At 39.2% G+C, this 19,697-nt stretch overlaps 2 protein-coding genes across 4 annotated transcripts in view; both read right to left on the bottom strand.

Annotated features, from left to right (window-relative positions):
* rap1gap2a (RAP1 GTPase activating protein 2a) overlaps positions 1 to 1,994 on the bottom strand; it is a 96,975-nt gene extending 94,981 nt beyond the window's left edge. For 2 of the 3 annotated variants that reach the window (XM_042227597.1, XM_014339167.2), the window contains exon 1: positions 1,864 to 1,994. Coding sequence is in view for 2 of the 3 variants with exons in the window: in XM_014339167.2 (XP_014194653.1) it covers positions 1,864 to 1,982 (119 nt within the window). In the remaining variant the exon portion in view is untranslated. The remainder of the gene's footprint in view (positions 1 to 1,863) is intronic. The other variant, XM_014339169.2, reaches the window with a different exon arrangement.
* Positions 1,995 to 6,520: 4,526 nt separating this feature from the next.
* Positions 6,521 to 19,691, bottom strand: LOC102302778 (von Willebrand factor A domain-containing protein 5A). Its single transcript, XM_042227602.1, has 22 exons — positions 19,629 to 19,691; positions 19,135 to 19,355; positions 17,738 to 17,788; positions 16,358 to 16,405; positions 15,923 to 16,125; positions 15,611 to 15,833; positions 14,201 to 14,367; positions 14,003 to 14,117; positions 13,683 to 13,855; positions 13,507 to 13,595; positions 13,276 to 13,420; positions 12,576 to 12,655; positions 12,080 to 12,194; positions 11,792 to 11,950; positions 11,575 to 11,678; positions 11,072 to 11,280; positions 10,175 to 10,231; positions 9,355 to 9,384; positions 8,456 to 8,491; positions 7,870 to 8,015; positions 7,544 to 7,667; positions 6,521 to 7,450 (listed from the first exon to the last, which is right to left on the bottom strand). The coding sequence occupies exons 2-22, from the start codon at positions 19,340 to 19,342 to the stop codon at positions 7,371 to 7,373; spliced, it is 2,562 nt and encodes an 853-aa protein (XP_042083536.1). The 5' UTR covers positions 19,343 to 19,355; positions 19,629 to 19,691; the 3' UTR covers positions 6,521 to 7,370.
* Between the last annotated feature and the right edge of the window lie 6 nt (positions 19,692 to 19,697).

Here is a 19,697-nt window from a genome sequence, read left to right as displayed (position 1 = left end):
GGGGGGTTCAGCTGAAGGCACATGACAAAAATGCATTACCCAGTGGTCCTATAATTCTTCATGGCCCAAATCTACAGTTACTGTATGAAGATTTGGGCCATCCATCCATCGTCTTAACTGTTTATCCAGTCAGAGGAGCTGGGGGTATGAATCTTGGCCACTCAACTTGAATCAGAAGGTAGTACACTAAATGAGTACAGATTAAAGTGTACACAGAAGTAGAACTGTAATCATTAAATAAACAAAAACGTGAAGAAATAAAATATTTGCTGCTTTTCTCTTCTGTGTTTTTTTTTTTTTTTTTTTTATTAAAATAAGGTTTGGATTACTGTTTGGCCAAAGCAACACTGTGACGGTGTCACTGCTGCCAAAGCGTCTTTCAGCTGTTCCCTTATTCACAAGGGGTCCCCACAGCAGATGGATCCACACATTTTTTTTTTTTTTTTTTTTAACACCAGACGCCTTTCCCGACAAAACCATAGCAGGGATTTGTGCCTTCTCGAACCAAGGAGCTTTTGTGTGTTGGGCACTGGTGTCTCTGCTTTCACTCAGGGATGTGAAATTTAAAAAAAAAAAATTATTTTTTTTTAAAGACATACCCTTCAGCAGCAAAACACCATGGAAAAAAACCCTCATCTACTGTAAGTCCACATCTGACACCTTTAACTACCATAACTTTTTTTTTTTTTTTTAATTCCCAGAGTGCCATCATGGTGATAGTGAAATCTAGCAGGACAGAGCATCTCACCAGAGGACCCCCCACCCCTTCCATCTGAGCAGCACGCAAAAGGCACATAACATCTTGCACCTCACAAAGTATCCTGCAGGAACAACAGAAATGCGTCACATTTCTTCATTAGATGATGCTTGCATATCTACTCCTTCCTTACTATTACAGCACAATGCTTGTGAGATGTCTTGAAAGGTGTTGAGAGCCTAATGTTATAAACAAGCAGTGCTTCTTAGGGACAAAGAGTAATGGTTTTAATATTATTATTGCATTTCTCCTTTAGCACTGCATTCAGCAGGGATCACATTTCCATATTACACTCGGACACATACACCTTGATGTATACACACATGAGCACAAATGAGTTCCCACCAGCACATTGTTGGAAAATTCATGAGTACATTAAGACTCGTGCCTGTTGGCTGACACACAGGTCAGAAAGTAACATCTCAGAAATGATTCAGGTGCTCCTATTTTCCTCTTCTTCTACTCATAAAAGAGTGTTTGAATGACTGAGCGTCTATCGCTTGCCTTGGATTTCCTCCTGTGGCATGAATGTTAGTGAGATGAATTTATGAAAATATTAAGAAGCACTGTTCTTGTCCACCCACTCACATATGCAGAACTTCATACCCCACTCACCATCCCCCAAACATGCGCACACACACACACACACATAAACACAACATGGTGTCATAAACCGCCAGAGAGTGCACCACCATAAAAAGACATTGCAGCACTGTTGCTGCATTGGAGGGAAGAATATCTGCGTGCCATCAGATTTCCAAAGGCTCTTTCTCAGCAGACTCCCTGCATGCATGCAGACAACAACATACTCCTAAGTTTAAGAAGACATAAAAAAGACCACAAATAAATGAATATAAAAGGAAGTACGATCACTTCCCTTTGCTGTGTGCGTGTATGCAGATCACAAGTGCCAGACCTAACCTAAAAACAAACAAAAAGCCCGTTACTCCAGCTGGTGAGTTCTCACACAAATCAGCACACACACAAACACGCACACACTAATGCTCTTCCCATCAGGCATTTGGCTCTCAGTTAGCAGTTGTCAGCAGCCAACAACAGCAGCAGTAACATCTCAGCTCCAGAAGAGACGAGGGTGAAAGCCTTACCTCGGCTCCCCTGCAGAGCCTTTACAAGCTGGACTGAACATCTCGCAGTCAGTGGACGGTGCAGCATTAGCAGGAGACCAGTGGACCAGAGGAGAGGTTGAGTGTATGTGTGTGTGCATATGTGAGAGAGAAAGGGAGACAAGGAGCGAGAGAGAGAGAGAAGGGGAGGGTAAGGGGAGAGCGCATATAGGGAGAGGGCGCAGCGATAAAGCACAGGGTAGGGCAGAATTATGTGATGAGAGACAGCGACAGTGAGTGTAAGAATGGGAAACAGCGTTACCATGGAGAGGACTACACCCAATCTCCTCCAATCTTATTAAGAAAAGGTACAAAAATATATAAATAAACAAAAAAGCGGAAGAGAAACTCGAGCTGAAAATAAAATTAAGGCAAATGTTTGTTTTGGCAAAGGCAGAAAGGATGGACCACAGGATCAAAGAAATAGTTGTTGGAAAAGGATATGAATTGTTTCCAGGATTTTCCATGTTTAGGGTTTTTTTTGCAATGTTCAAGGTTTTGTTCTTTACCTTTTGTGTTTAGCAATTTGTTTTCCCAGTTTAGTTCTAGTTAGGATCTTTCTTGTGTGCATCTGCCTTTTGTTTTTGTACTTTCTTATCAGCCATATTAAATGGCTCGCTTTTTGTTGATAGTCAAGTTTTGGTCCAAGTTCCTTCGTGTCTGCGTTTTGGGTCCGCTCTAAACAATACATACAGTCCTCCGCCAGACTGTGACAACATGATTGACTAGTGGACACATTGTGCTTGTGGTCAGTCACATCCATCCCTTACTTTGGTTTTACAAACCAATGTGGCAATAGAAAAAAATGCTAAGATAAGATTTCAATTTATTTTAAAGGGACATCACAAACCAGGGAGTGTCGGGCTGATGTCAATGATTCTCACACGGTCTGTGAGTGCACTGAGCTGACATTTTTACATTAAACACTTACTTTCGATTTCGAACACATGGTTACTGTTTCCGTGAATAAAACTCTTACACAGGCGCGCACTAAAAGGGTTTAAAGGAAAGGTCATCGATTTAGAAGTGTGACACACATTTGAACCCCAATAGACACAGAAATCCAACAACCTACCAACACCAGGCGATCATGGGTGTCAGTTATTCAGTAAAGTTGATCCCCTGCTGAAGTACAAAGGCTGTCAAATCAATCTCAAACACACACAAACCTCCCTGCACAAACAGCATGGTTTGTGATTGATGTGCAGCTCAGAGGCCACAGTGTTCGACTGATGGCCCTAAACAAAAAAGCAAAAAAAAATAAAAATAACCACACACTGATCTCTCTAAAGTATTTCTTATTGATCTGGTTTCCTGCCTGCAGCCCTACTGACACATGAACACCCAGCAGTCCTACAGAGAAAGAAACCAAATAGGGAGAAGGAAGGATTGAAATTGGTTTAATTAAATTCACCCCCACAGCTCCCCCCAATGGAAAGACTGAAGCAGACACAAGTGAGCCTACAGGTGCTTCTGAAGTCACTGTGCTCCCCTATTACCCACCACACACATCATAAAGACATACCCCACCTATCATTTGTTGAGTTTGCCGTCTCTCCCTTTAATCTCCAGGCAGTTTAATGCTTGCGGATCCTTTGTCAGTTCTAATTGGTCCTGCTCGTTGGGGTTGCCTTGGAAACCAGTTTAGAAAGTGTTGGCTGGAGGTCTGCCAAAGGTTGTGATAAGATTAGCTGTTATGGCCCACTGTAACCAACACTGTGCGCATTATGCAAACAGAAAGTAGTTGCAGTGATGCTGTTTGTTCCTTTTTAAAAAAAAAAAAAAAATGGTGGGAAATATAAACAAACTAATTTCAGCTCTCTTAAGTTTAACATGGAACATGGCGTTACTGCATGGTTCACTTTACTGCCATTACATACATGCATGAGGGAAAATGTTCTGTGATGGAAGATGGAAGAGCTTTGGCTGCTGTTGGTATATGACAGCGGGTATCAGTGTTGCATGCTGTCTGCCACAGTAACAAGTCCCCCCACCCCCAAAGGCCTAAATCTGTCTTTGTGAGCTTTGCTAACAAGCAAAATGTCTGAGTCTTGTCAGGGTGAGCTTATGGCACATGCCAGGAGCTTCTTGTCCAATTATATAGTCAGACATATATATGCTGCTGACACTCTCTCTGTCTTTGTCTCTCTGAGACATGTGACCGCCAACCACGTGACTTTAACTTGCCTGTCAGTGCCAGTTTGAACATGTGACAATCATGGAACAAGTGAATAAGATTACAGTCACACAGTCAATGACCATCAGCCACTTGTTAGAAGTAAAAATTAGTATTACCTGACAGCAGGCAATAGTGCAATAATACTACAACAGTGGCCAAAGCTTTTACAGCTTACTTCACAGGTTGCAAGTGGAAGCTGAAAGCTCTTGCTCAATGTAACCACTTGATTTAAATTAATACGTCCTTTATAACAAAAACAGAAAATGATTGCTAAAGCCCCAGTCACACAGGTCCAGAGACCTGTGACTAACCACCGCCCTTTGTGATTGCTTATTTACCGCTAGCATATTGGGGCGAGTAGTTTAAATTAAAGTGGAAAACTCGTCTGCAAACACTGGCCAGCTGCTCTCCAAGCTGTAGTGCAAATGTAAAAGGAGCAACACAAACTGAAGTTGAGATCTTTGGCCTTCAAAGTAAGAGTTGCACCTTGTTAAACATGTTGGCTGCAGGGCTGAGGTATAACTTGTTTTTGAAACCGTCACACTTTCTGAAGCTGTATGACCACTGAGCTACTATTTTGGGACAATTTGTGCAAGAAACTAGAGGAAACTGTGATGATCCTCTTGCAATCAAAACAATCACAATAGATTTTTGGTGCAGCGGGTTCTTTACCTCTGGTTTACCCCATCAGCCTCCAGCAACACACATTTTTCCATAGCCCATCCAATATGGTGCATTTATATTTTATTTTAATCCATTGAAACATGTTAAGCAAATGGCTGAGAATGAATGAATACATTTACAGCAATTTGGGAAATGACAGCATAGGAACACTTTCATTTGAAAGCCTCATATTTTTAAAATGTATTTTTTTTTTTTTACAAAACAAAGCTAACCCAATCATATTCGCTCTATAATTTTCTTATTCTTTTCACTTGGACAAATCTTTTTCTACTACAGCTCACAATACACTTGCTTGAGGATATGCAGAAACTATTCCATGTCAGATTTTGGGGGGTTTCTGGGCAAAGCCAGATAATATCATCTTGTCACTGAAAGTGATCTCTTCAAGACCTTGTAATGTGTAATACCAGATTAATGCCTGGGTTTGAGTCCTGTAAATAGGAGACAGGAGCACCTGTCATCACAAGCAGCACAAAGGTCTAGTGCATTAAAAGAGCATGTTAATCCTAAAGGTCATACAGCCATAAATTAGGTTACATGCAAAGAGAGGAAGAGTGAAGTGGGACAGAAACAAGATGTGTAAGAAGAAGATAAGCTCCTGCTCTTTTGTCTTCATGGTATTCAAATTAAGAACCAGAATACAAGTATTATTTGTATTGTAGTATTATATCTTTGTACATTATATTCAGTATTCAGTATAATAACTAAAGAAGCAGGCACAGTTTTCAAAGACACATTTAAAATAGGGTTTAAGTCATTAAAATGTTAAGCTTTTCAGGTAAAACCAGGTTGTATAGATGACAATGTAAAACAACATGGAGTATCATCTCAGTTCAGTGACTGGAGTAATGTGGATAATACTCATTATAAATGACAGGGGGATAACATACAGTCCCTTCCCAGCCACACATATTAGGACAAAGAACAGACATCAGAAAAAACAAGCCTCTATAGTAGGAAAAATAAAAATAGAAAACAATATTTGCGTATTAAAGATGTTGTAGATGTATTTAATTGGCTATATCCGCCCATCGGTTTTCTTGTGAGGATGCTGGAGCCCATCCCAGAGAACACTGAGCAAGAGTTGTGATTTAACCCTGAGGATATACTATTGGGGAAATTTATAAATATGTTGCACCATCCAGGCTTTGTTTGTGGTAGCTGGCTTAACAAAACCTAAAATCCCACCTGTAGATAACAGGTGTCACGACAGTGCTTATCAACTAGCTCTGTTAAGCTTTTCTGCTTCAGCCTTGGTTTGCGCCTATATAAAAATCTTGTGCTACACAAAACGATCCCTGTGAGCGCCGCCTACTGCAGTCAGAGATGTGATTGATTGATCATGATGATGATGATAAAATGGTGATTAAAAGTGTAATAGTAGTCAGGTATGCCTTAACAACCTGCATATGCAAAATAGCTTCCACCAGCTGTGAATCCACACAGCACTTAAAACATGCTGTCAATTTAAAAAAAAGAAAAAAAAAATCTGTGAAAATATGGCACTTCCAGACTTTGAACCATAACTCTTAACACATGTTGAGCATAAGGTACCAGCCAGAGATCCACTTTTATGAACAGAAAACTCTGGCTTATAGCTCAACTGAGTTTGGCATCCCGTTAATCTCACCTCTTAGGCCTTAGTGGACAGATTTTCCCAGATCCTATCACTGACTGTATGACTTAGAAGTACAAACTGTTCTAGCGTCGCTAAAATGCAGATGTGGTTCCTTGATTGGCATACAGGTTTATCAATGAGAGAAAAAAAGACTACATTTAGGTTGAGGAGCTTTATCAAATGCACAGTAAACTCAGTTACAAATTCACATGCGCACACTGATGAACAACCACAGAATAATGAAAGATAAGATAAATACAACAGACATCAACACATCCAGAGAAGCCATCAATTAGAGATCAGACATTTATCTTTATTACTATATCAACACAGGAAAAGCTAACATGCTCTAACAATTAGTGTTGCCCTTATATTTAAGTGCATGAACTGATAATTGGTTCAGCTAAGCATCGCAGGCATCACAGAAAGCACAAAGCGTCTCAAAGACTGTTTTCTCTGTATTATTGTAGGGCGTTTACCCCACAATGTAAAGTGCTTTGAGATGACTGCTGTTGTGATTTGGCGCTATAGAAATAAAACTGAACTGAATAGATGAGATATAGCTGATCACTCATTCACATGCCTCTCAGGGACAATTGGAGAAAATAAAATAAAAAAACAATTGTGCAGAATGTTTTGGTTTGTATGCATAAACTGTAGCAACCATTACATTAGGGATTAGTTGTTCTGTTGTGAAGCATCGAGCTGAGTGTTTCCACCACTGGCAGAAACACGGCACATCACAAGGTGATTTTCTCCTTTTTGATTCTAATCAGGAACAGAATTTAGTGAATGAACATCATGCCGCATTCAGAAAGACAAACCCCTCTATGAACGTGTAAACTTATACCGCAAACAACAAAGATGTTTACCCGTAGGCATACAAAGACTTCTTTCTGCAACCAGAGGAGTCACCCCCTGCTGCTCATTGAAATGTTACCGTCTGTGGTTCTAGTGAACACTGATAATATGCAATACATAAAGTTGAATTCTGAAGGAGGAGCAACTTCAGAGCCCCAAAGCATCTTTCGTTACTCTGCAACCCAGCAGCGCATTACCGGCCTCCACACACTCTGTCACACACGTCGCTGAAAATAAAGTGATTAAGCACAAACAGAACACACTGTAAAACAAAAACACAAAAAAGAAAACAGCAGTTCAATATTTATTAGTCTTATTACCATTCTGAGCACGGAGCCACGAGGCAGCCTTCATAGCCAGAAGCTCCCACTCGTCCTTTGCATCCATCTTGAAACCATGAAGCCAGATCAGAGCCAGAATGGTGGCCCACACTTCACTGCTGGCCTAACTCCACAAATTAAAAGCAGTGCATATGTTGAGATTGCAGGCTATTGCCCTTACACTTAGATATGATTAGCTGGAGTAAAGGAGTAAAAATTAAAAAAATAAATACATTATTTTTGTCTGCCAGACTTTTGCTGCTGTGTAATACTACTAATGCACTGCTGCTTAAACATCTATGACTGAATACGTGATGATTACCCACCGATGCAGGTTTCAGGTTTGCCACCTCCTTGCTGGTCTTCCCCAGCACAGAGGCCAAAGCTGGCTTCAATAACCAGCATCCAGAGGCTTCCAGCAGGGAAATCAGCTGCAGCAAAGGGTCTTTGACTGACAGCTCAGACTCTTTGGCTGTGATAAGAAAGTTACATATATGCATATCATGGTAATTTTGGGCCTGGCCAAGAAGAGCAGCAGAAATATGCCAGAAGCTTGTTGATGGCTACAAAGAGTGTGTAGTCAAGGTGCAACATGCACATTAAATATTAGTGGCAGATGTGTATAAATATGGACCCGCATGCATAATTTTGACCCTGCGTGGATTAGATTAAAAACCTGTGGACCCATGTCTTAGTTTTTAAGACACTAAAGATGTATTCTGTACAAAATCATGCAACTCCAGAAAAAGAACAGTTCAAGAAAACATTAAAAAGCACAAAATAAGTGCACATACTGTAGGTTATTGTTACAGACAGACACATGTATGTGTCTTGTATTTCATAGAGTTTTTGACATGTGTACTAGCAAAAATAAGAGAAAAAAAAAAGTAAACGTGTCACTTGTTGACTTACCCTTCCTCTGAGGTGAGCAGTTAATGCAGCCGAAGGCTGTTGATGGGGAAAAATTTCAGGCAAACCATGAAGATGTATTTTTACTTCTATGTGAAAAATGTGTGATTCACTTTTAGTTCAGTCAAAAGAAAAAAGTCTAAAATAACCTTTTGGAAATTTACATGTGTGAATAATTTTGGTAATAACAATAATTTTCTTTTTTCTTTTTTGGAAGGTAGGGTAGCTTTAATGACAAGAATGTAAGCGTGATGAGTGGGCAGGATGTGAGAGACGGATCCTCAGAGGACGCACACTTGTTGGGTTGATGGGGGTTGATGTTAAAATTAGACCTCTCCTATTCCCAGTATGCATATGTGTGGTTTGTTTGGGTTAGCTTTTGGTTTATTTTCCATCTTTTGGGAAATTTCATTGATTTATGCTGGTGCTTTTCAATGCAGAGCTCTAAAAAGCTCTAAAAGTCAAAACCAGAATCTTAAAGTGCAGTCTGAAGTTGATGCAGTGGATGCAATAGAGTGTGAATACTTAGTAAGAAGCCTCACAGCGGCATCCTGAACGATCTGCTGATGTTCCAGAGAGGAACTTAGGAGAAGTGAACAATTATAATAACCTTAATTAAATAAAAGGCATGAATAACAAATTCCAATTCAGACCCGGATACACAGAACTCAGCTTGGAAAGTGATTAAAAACAAGAGTGAACCAAACATTTAACATTGGCAAATGTGGCATAAAGTGTCCATTACTTTGTTTCCACTTTCATTATGTTCAAATCTGCTGGGCCACAAACAAGGACATCTCTTTTTTCTTCATTAAGTTGGAGACCTAATGCACTTGTCTGTCTGTCTGTCTGTGTGTGTGCCTACACAGAGATTCAATATCTCGGAAGAGTAAATCCTTTACCTGATCTCAGTTTCTCCGTTACAGAGGTCCCTGCAGAGATAAAAACCATAAAATTTCTGTTACTTTACATCCTTAACATTACATTGATGGAGCTTGGCTAAGGATCAGTTATATGTTAAGTGGGATTTATGTCCAGCAGAGGTAACGTATGCACTGTCTGCTCCACATCAGGGACTGCCCATCTGCCTGCAGTAAGCTCTGTTTCCAAATTGAGGCAATGCACAAAGTGTGCGGTACAACCAGTCTGTGTGCCACTCTTGCTTGTTCTGTTTTTGTCCATCAGCCAGCCGTAATTTTTTAACTTTAAAATTAGTTTTTTCACAGTTCTCCTGTTTCCAGCAAACTCAACTGTCTCTCCCATCTTTATTCCAGCCCACTTATCAACCAATCAGTATTCAGTACAAGATTACATCATTTTCTTCCAGCAATGTGCCGTCAAGATATTGGTGGACAGTGTGAGAAGGCGTCTGGAGAGAAACCCCTCGCCCTCTCAAACACTAATATGTACAGGAATAGACACATTTGCAGGACCATCAATCCTGCTTTCTGCTTTAAGAAACTGAACATGTACACAGAATGTTTGCCTTTATCATTTGAGACTCTTACAATGTGGGTGTAGCTGGAAATTTGTGGAACTTCTCAGAAAAGGTAAAAAATAAAATAAAATCTATCGAGTGAAATTGTGTGTTTGTGTTGTTTGTGTGTGTGTGTGTGTGTTTGTGTGTGTGTGTTTGTGTGTGTGTCTGTGTGTGTGTGTGTGTGTGTGTCGTGGTGTGTGTTGTGTGTGTGTGTGTGTGTGTCAGAAAGTAACAGTACTTACCCTTACTGATGCTTGGCTGACTCTCACAGGAATCCACCAAATTACACTGTTTTAAAGCTGTGTCACACAAAACAATCATCATCTTTATCATCATCATCATCATCATTTTAAAAAAGTGCTTCAAACAGAAGCGCAAACACCAGAAGAGGACAGAACGAGATAAAATAAAGTCAGAATAAAGGGAGAAAGATGCAAAAGGGCAACAAAAGCAATAATACCACTAAAATATAACAAAAACGAAAAAAATGATACAAATAATTTAATAAAAATTCTTTGTCTTCTAGCAATTTCTAGACACTAATGATAATGGCAATTTTATTTATATAGGACATTAGACTAGATGTGCTGAACATAAATGTTAGTGGCCTGTTGCTAGTTAACCTAAGTCGTTGCAAAATATTCCTGCAGCCGTTTCTTTTTAAATGTATTTTTGCAGCGTTTTGTTGCCCCTGTCTCAATTTTTTGTGATGTGTAGCTGATATCAAATTCTAAAATACTTCATTATTATTACTTTTTTTAGTTACCTCTTTCTTATTAAGATTTGATATGTTTTCTAAATTGTATATAATTGCTTTCTGTGTTTATTTACAATTTAAAGAGCGTCCCAACTTCGGGGTTGTGAAAGAATCAGGCAAAATTCTGTGCTTTAAGACGATGTAACTCGCTCTAGACAGGGCAGGTGTTAAGCACAAGTTACCATGGTGATGTAATCAGATAAAAAGCGAGCCATCTTCATGACACTGAAAACTCAAATGTCAACATATTTTGCTGAGCCATTAATGACACTTCTTAGTACAGCCCTGTGCTCACAAAGTAGGACTTGAAAGAAAAAAACCTCAGCAGAACTTTGAACATTCACTATTTCAGAATAAATCAAATATCAGTGCTAACACTCACCGGGTGGTGGTATCAGGGGTCCTTGTATCGCCTCACCACTGCTTTTACTAACAGCAATAAAGGCAGTAAAGGCACTGCTCACTCCTGACTGGATACTCAACTCCTCCACCTTCTTCTTCATTTCCTCATCACGCTCTCCTTTGTCGTCTCTTGCCTCCATCTCGAGGGAGCGAATCAGAGTTCGAGCAGCCAACATGTGGACTGTTAATCTGCAAACAGGGCGAAGGAAGAAGTACAGCTGGGATTCTTCTTACACTTTCATCCTAATAATGTTTAATAACATGACAACAATGACATACTCACAGCTAGCTCCATCCACAAACAATGCATACAAACAAATCTTAGTATAATCTGTGCATGCTAAAATTGAATGCACAAATCTATTGAATCATTAGTTTTGAATCTGAACTTATTTCTACTCTAATAAAAAATTTATAACTGCTCCTGACCAAATGTATAAGCTAATACTACTAATTGTACCACCAGACTAACAGCTCATTTACCCAGCGTCCTCTGCAGGTCTGAGACTGAAGTGCAGCTGGTTCTCAGAGGGATGACCTGCCAGGCTGTACTTCAGCGTCACACAGCCCTCTGCTGCCTCTGAGCTCTGACACAGAATTACAGTGTTAGAAACCAACTACATCTTCACATGAACATCACTGTTAATCAGATTTCAAAACACAACAGACATCTTTCACTGTGAGAAGATGCTGCTCCTACCTGTCCAGTGAGCTGGGCATAAATCAGTGACCTCTGACCCTGGAGAATGGATGTGATTGGTGGAGTGAGGACAGTGACAGACACTTCCTTTGGTAAATCCCATGTGACTGAGATGTCAATCACAGATGGCTGCAGAGCAAATTGCAGTGATTGCATCACCTGAATAATAATTCAAAACAAAGAGTTAGGAGCTGTTTTTTTTTTATGACTGGAATCACACTCTCTGATTAAATAAGTATTTGCGGTGGTTTTGTTTAATTTGACTTCTGATTGTGTTTAATGTCTTACTTTTGGTTGTATCTTGTCAGTCGCAGTGATGAACTGAGCGTGACCTCCTCCTTCCTTGGACATCTTATTAATGAAATTATAGCTGGTGTTTTCTCCTGTCCCGAAAGAGAAACACCTGCAATACAGCAGTTTCCATTAGATACAGAGACAACTTTTAGCACATTCTGGGAATTCTGCAGATATCTGGTACCACGCAAAAGTCTTAAGCCGTCCCTCATTTTGTTACATTTTATAAAATATTAAGTCAAGTGCCTTTTTATGCTTGAATGACTCATAAGTCAATGTCATGTGGCTTAAACAAAAACAGCCACACAACCATGTTCAAAGTAAAGACCTTTAGAAAGACTATTCCCCAAGACCACCTTAAATATGGCAACAAAAAAAAAAAAAGAAAAAAAAAGAAAAGAAAATCTGCCTCCTTAAAAGCAAAATACTAAGAAAAGAGGGATGGATCAAGACTTTTGCACAATTTTGTAGTTATGTTTTGTGTTTTCACCTGTGAGAACTTGAATTCTTCTTCACCAGATCTATCACTTCTTTGTCGTTCTTCACCCATCCGCGAGTTAAGACAAACAGCTAGAAAGAAGTTTCACCATAACAGATGTAAAACAGTAAAACAGTTTGTGTTTAGAGCCATTTTTGGTTCTTTGTTTTAGAAACACAAATGGTTTAGCAGTAACAAACAATGCACAGTTAGTATGAAGACCAGTTACCTGAACAATTATGGTCCTGACAAGCTTTTAAAAACAGTATCTAGAATTACATGGTAATATTACTGCAAATTGTGTGTCAATCCAAATTACATACTGCTTGTGTAACAATGGAGATCCATTTAGGATGGTGTGACATATATTTTCTTATCAGAAAGTAAATGTGCGGCTCTATGCAGATGTCCTTATACTCTCCAGTTTGTTGGGCCACTACACTAAATTTGTGTACCTTATTCAGCCAAATGTGAAAATAGTGCAATAAGAACAAAAACACCCATCCAGCTGTTTCTGTATTTGTTGGTAAGGTAAAACAGTCATGTGAAGTTGTACAGTCCCAATACAGGGAAAGGAAGTAAGTCACCATAGCTTATCTCTTTAGATTTTTAGGTAAATATATGTTCCAAGAGTACCTTTATGCAACTATTAGTTGTAATTAACATTGGGGTGAGCTCCTAAGTCATGTGTGTGCGTGTGTGTGTGTGTTACCTGTCTAGGCTGATTGAGAATGCAGGGCTGGCTGTAAATATGTTTGAGGGGCTCAAGGATCTCTGTTTCTCCAAGATCAGCCTTCATCTTCTTTACTTTCTTCAGAGCCTCCTCCATGGTCTGCCGGCTGTACTCCACACTCTTACTGTCATTACACAAACACCAATACACAAGCACGTGTATTTCTTAGCAAAAACAAGAAGACTTCTGTTGGGTGAAGGAGTTACTCACGGGAAGATGTGTTCATATCTGGACCCAAAACTGTAAATGTTGAAATAGCAGCCCATTGGTAAACTCTTCAACAGGAGCAGCAGAGTGTCCTTCAGAGAAGACGAAAAAGATGGAGAAAGCCACTGTGAGAGGGACACTAGAGATTAAAGACTTCATGAGTCACACATTATGACTACCTTTGCACTGTGGATGCAAGTCTGAAGACTCCTTCTTTTGATCCTAAATCCCATACTTCCAGATCGATCCATTAAGAACACAAACTCTCCACATGAAGCCGTTGAAGACATCACAGACTGGGGGAACTCAGGGTACAGACTCACCATCACCATTGGATCACCCATCAGAGAGCCTGAAACGCATGAAAAGGGGAAAAGAATGTAAACTTTATATTTTACAATATATTTAAACACTGTTATCTCCCACCGGAAGGAAGAGGACACGTTTTTAATCATCAGTTGTTAGTTTGCAAATAAAAATGTGCAAACCAACAACTCACCCGGCTCAGCAGAGGCCTGTCCTGCCTCCACCACAGCAGTGGGCTGGTGGGCGTCTTTGTAATAAATCAGCAGTTCAACATCTCTGTCAAACTTGTGTCCTGCAGCCAGCTTGACCTGCACACCACAAACACATTCATATTTATTCCTCAGTAACAAGTAACAACCACACACAGCAGACACATCAGCACTCTACCTACCGTGGCCTGGGTTTGATCAGTGTTGAGGTACTGCAGAGGGTCCAGGGAACAGTTGGACTCTACTTTAGAGATTGGACGAGGAGAGGACACTCGGGCAGAAAAAGACAGACTGTAGGGCACCAGAGAGGCTGGAACAGAAGTCACCTGGAAACCTGCACCTGCACTTCCTGTACACAGCATCAGACTGATTAGAAGTAAATCTTTTGTTACAGTATCAACTTCAAGGTTCACAGAAAAATTAATTGAACCTCATGTTCTGGTTTTCTTTCTATTGTTATTTGATTTTAATACATTTCACTTCAGTTTTATTTGTATAGTACCAAATCACAGTGAAACAAAAGTCACATGAGAGTAAAAGAATTATAAATTTGATTCTGGATTTGACAGTGAACCAATTAGGAGAAGCCAGTATGGGATAAATATGTTCTCTTTTTCTAGGCCCAGTCAGTACTCTCGCTGCAGTAATAAATGCATGAACTAGTTTTTCAGCATAATTTAGTTCAATTGTTGTTTGCCATCTGGCTTCAACAATAGATAAAGCTAAGTATCATCTGCAGGGCCATATATTTGGATGTTGACTTTTAATGTTCTCTGTAAATCTCCCTCATATACACATTTACATAAGGGGGACGTAAACCCAGGTATGAGAAGGTTCAAGGTTCAAGGTTCTTTATTTGTCACATGCATAGTTATACAAGTATAACACACAGTGAAATGTAGCCTGACACGCAGGTGCAGTAATAAAAGCTTGTGTACATATTATGTTAGGTGCCTTTTTCATGGGCACCCAACTCAAGGGAGGAACCAGTGTTGTGTCTACACATAATAGACAACTTAGCAAAGTGGACACAATTTTAAACTGTATCTTTAGGCAGCCTGTTGCAAGTACACATCAGTTGTTCCCATTTCTTTAGCTGAAACCATGAAAAAGTAAAAAAATAACACTTTGACATTTATAAAATAATATTTTGGCAACAATAAGATGATTGCCAAAGTGCTATAGTGCTATTAGATAAAAACTTGACATATCTGGGTAAGCTGTGCAGTGTGTCCTTAAAACATTGTGGAAACTAGACAGGTGAAGAAGTGCCAGGCCTAACAAACTATCTACAGCACATAATGATTTGAAAGTCATGTCCTTAAGAAATAGGAAAAAGATCCAGCTAACAGGACCCGAGGGATGGATCTGGGTCTTTAGTTGATCCATTTACTGTTCATTGAAGCTTCATCAGAAACGCTCTCAAAAGGAGGGTGGCTATCAAGAAGCCATTCTTATAAAAGGGAAAAAGGGTTCGAGGCATACGAATTTACACAAGAGGTGGACTGAAAATCAGTGGCAACAAAGGTTATCTTGACAGAGAACAACACAAAAGGCAAGCAGGATCAAAAGAAAAGCTACAGTTGTCCTACCCTGAGGTTGGTATCGAGGGTTGAGCACAGCAGGCAGACAGAACCTCAGACCATCATCAGCCTGCACAGCCAGCTCAGTGACGTACTCCAACCTGATGGAGGCGCTCTCTCCTGGAGGCAGACTGCCCACACTCAGAGAGAATATATCTGGACTCTCATCACTCTCTGCCAATAGGCAGACCTGCTGACCGGAGCTCAGAGCATCATCATACAATTCACGAGCCTGAAGCACAGGTGACACATGTCAGTGACATTCACTGTGTTTATTTTGAAGCTCACTTATAATCAGGTTATATTTACTGTCCAGCTCACCTTCTGTTTCTCCTTCACCTCAGCTACAATCTGTGTCTGTCCAATCTGAGCACTGAAATGGCAGACAGCAGCATCTCCAGGCAGAGGGAAGACAAAAACAGCCTCTAATGGTTTGTCCTCCTTGTTCTCATAGTTCAGAGTGGAGACCACTGTAGCCACATGGTCCCTCACCTCCAGCTCCACCTCAATGCTCTTCAGAGGAACTGACAGACAAACAGAATCAAAACATCCAAACTTACAGATGGTACATTATGAATGAATTATGAAAGAGGTAGGGTCTAAGTCAATACTTCTTCCACTTTTTTCCCTACTTTTCTAACTTCTTTAGTGTTTCAACAATTCTGGGCCTTTATAGTATTTTTTGTTTTCTGATGCAACTGAATCCACCTTCATGCCATCAGAGATGCAGGAGCGGATGTTTTTTTTTTTTTTTACCTGGGTCCTTCTGGGCAGTTATCAGACCACAGGATCCTGTATTTGTACCTACATACAGACAAATCATAGATTTTAGTTTACTGGAACTGATACATTTACACATTAATGTCATACAAAGGCAAACTGAGAGAATGAATACAGAAAGTGAATATGACACGGCTAAAGGATGCAATCTCAGGTCTTTTTACAAAACACCTGAACTAAAGTTTGTGATATAACCTACAGAAGAGCAGGAAGTTATTTAAAAAAAAAACACCTATTGTGTTAGTTAGATTAAAATATCTTTCTCTTTTCAACCTTGCACTTTGTAGACAGTCCCTGCACAATCCCCTCTGAGTCACAGTCTATAAATAAATAAAAACTTGTATTTATCTAGTTCAAAGAGTAGCACAATTTCTTCCATTTTATGGTTGGAAAATATATCAAATTTATTATTATTTTCAATTTTACTTAGTATCAGAATTTTGGTTAAATTCAATAACTGGTCAAAATATTCTCAGTAGGTTTTAAAAGGTCAGGTTTTAGAATAAAAAAAAAGCAACAAAATCTCAAGGGTGGGGTTTATGAGGCTGGATAAACAGGGAATTCCATACTATACTGCCTTCCGTATGGAAGACAGAAGCTGGTATATTGGAGGAAACATTGGACTACAATCAATTAAATGAAAGGTAGTAATACTATCCCATAATTCATAAAAATGATCAAAATTACTGACAAGTGACAAGAAAGTGTTGAAACTTAAAGATGATCAATTTTTTTTTTTAAAGTTAGACTAAATGCAGAGAAGACAGGGAAGTAACAAAATACTACCTGTCATTAATAAAATCTATGGAAAATAGCAAAAACTAAGACAGAAACTCAAAGAAACACACAATCCAAAAACAGTGCTAACTAAAATCTTATTCCAGCTACTACCTTTCCTTAAGGGCTTATTCTGCAAATGTCCTTCCTGATGAAACCCAAATGTAGAATTTATGTCTGTCTGGAATTAAACAAGCAACCACTTTCTCGCCGAGAATATGTTTTAACCGCTATACCCGTGGAGGAACTTCAAAAGTGCCAATTTATTGGTTAAAAAAATGACTAATTGAAAAACTGGCTTTAAAGAAGACGGACTTTGTGGCATTAAGCAATAGTTTTCCAGAATGCTTGTAGAAATAAATCCTAGTACCCGACCATTTTCCCAGGAATGCTATTTGCTTGTTGGTTAGTCAAGCCAGGCGGAGAACTATTCCTGAATTTTAAATAAATAAAGAAATTACAAGAAAGCTTCTAAGGGAGTTCAGGCTCCGCTGAAGAATAAAGGTGGCACGAACTCGGTTTTGTCTTATACACTATTTTTCAGTTTATGTTTGCACATGCTCCAGTAAAACTACTTACCTTTACTGATCTCACAGGAATCTGAAAAACTGTATTGGCGAAGGAATAAAACTGTTTGACACAAGACAAAGTTATAATCATGATTTAAAAAACAGTGTCTTTGAAGTGTATTTACAGACAAGCTGTAGCAAAAAAAAAAAAAAAAAAAAAAAAAACTTAATTCAATCATAAAGCCATAACAATTTTGTAAAAGAGAGTTAAAATCGGGAAAAAGATGCAAAATACAAAATAATATGTTTCAAAATGTAAAAAAAAATCCCTGAATATCATTTTTTGCATTATCCAAATCATGAAACGTATTCATTTCAGTATATCCTTATTTGATGTCTGCAGTACCTCAGATGTTTTATCCGTTTTCCACTAAGTCACCGAAAATAACCATTTGAACTTTCTATAGTATATCGTCATATTTTCACACTTACAAATGTAACTAATGGGTCTGAAATGGAGACGCAGCAGTGTAAAGCCTTTGATTCTATTTTACTTTTCCACAAAATAATTGCTCATAATTTCCTGCAACCACCAGGTGGTGGTGAAGAGTCTTTTTCTCTCACATACACACAGTGGCTAAAATAAGTATTAAACATGTCACCAATTTTCCAAGTTAATGTATTTTTAAAGATGCTACTGACATGAAGCTCTAACCAAAAATCATTAACAACTCATCCAATCCAAAAATACTAAGAAATCAAGCCAAACGTGTCCATAAATTATGTGTAAAAATGAGAAATGACACAGGGGAAAAACGCATGAAGAAAGGGAAGAGCAAAAGGGCATGGAAAGAAGAATATCTATCAGTAATTAAAAAGCAGTTCTGACACTTGGTGCAAATTAATATCAGTTGCTTCAGTCCCAACTGATGGCCTCTGGAAAGGTGTCTCATTACCAATGTGTCACACAAGAAACATCTCGTGATGGGTAAAACAAATGAGCTCTCACAAGACTTTGGCAACCTTATTGTTGCTTCCAGCGAGCACTACTGGGGCCATGTGCATGCACTGCACATTTTGTGCTGCTGTGACTTCATGCATACCTTCCTTCAGCTGTGTTAGTAAGATACAGCTCTGCAGACTACATGTGTAAAACTCATCTCGTAAGTAGAGGCCTACATTTTGCATATTTTAAAGAGTGATTTTGAACTGAAACTCTCAATATAACTTGCTCAAGACCAATTAAGTGTTCGGCATAAGTTACCACTGTGAATGAACAAGGTAAAAAGAAATCTACCTTCCTGGCAATGAAAACTCCAACTCAGAGGTCAAAATATGGTGCTAATAATCATGTTTCACAGTACATCCTTCTGAGCTCATGTTGTGTTAATAAAGTAGGGCTTGAAAGGACAAGCAAAACAACATTCAGTGTTTCAGAATACAGAAAATATAAATGTGAATACTCACGGTTTGCTCGACTATCTATGCTTATCAGGGGTCCTTGTATCGCCTCACCACTGCTTTTACTAACAGCAATAAAGGCAGTAAAGGCACTGCTCACTCCTGACTGGATACTCAACTCCTCCACCTTCTTCTTCATTTCCTCATCACGCTCTCCTTTGTCGTCTCTTGCTTCCATCTCGAGGGAGCGAATCAGAGTTCGAGCAGCCAACATGTGGACTGTTAATCTGCAAACAGGGTGAAGGAAGAAGTACAGCTGGGATTCTTCTTACACTTTCATCTTGCCAAAATAAATTCAAAAATGATATATTTAATGCAACTTATTAATGAACAGAAATCTGACATGAAATTAACTTTTTTTCTTTATCCTACAAAAATACATGTAGTAGTTAGGTGCTCTTGTGCTCTGAGTTAAAAGCAAATGCAGTCACGTTGACATATGCATAATGCTTTATTCTGTTGTCATATCTAATTCTGACACTAGATATGAACTCATTTACCCAGTGTCCTCTGCAGGTCTGAGACTGAAGTGCAGCTGGTTCTCAGAGGGATGACCTGCCAGGCTGTAC

Source organism: Haplochromis burtoni, unplaced genomic scaffold (genome assembly GCF_018398535.1).
Source record: "Haplochromis burtoni strain Fernald_Lab_line unplaced genomic scaffold, NCSU_Asbu1 Contig_270, whole genome shotgun sequence".
Taxonomy (NCBI): Eukaryota; Metazoa; Chordata; class Actinopteri; order Cichliformes; family Cichlidae; genus Haplochromis; species Haplochromis burtoni.
This window is presented reverse-complemented; position numbering and strand designations above follow the sequence as displayed.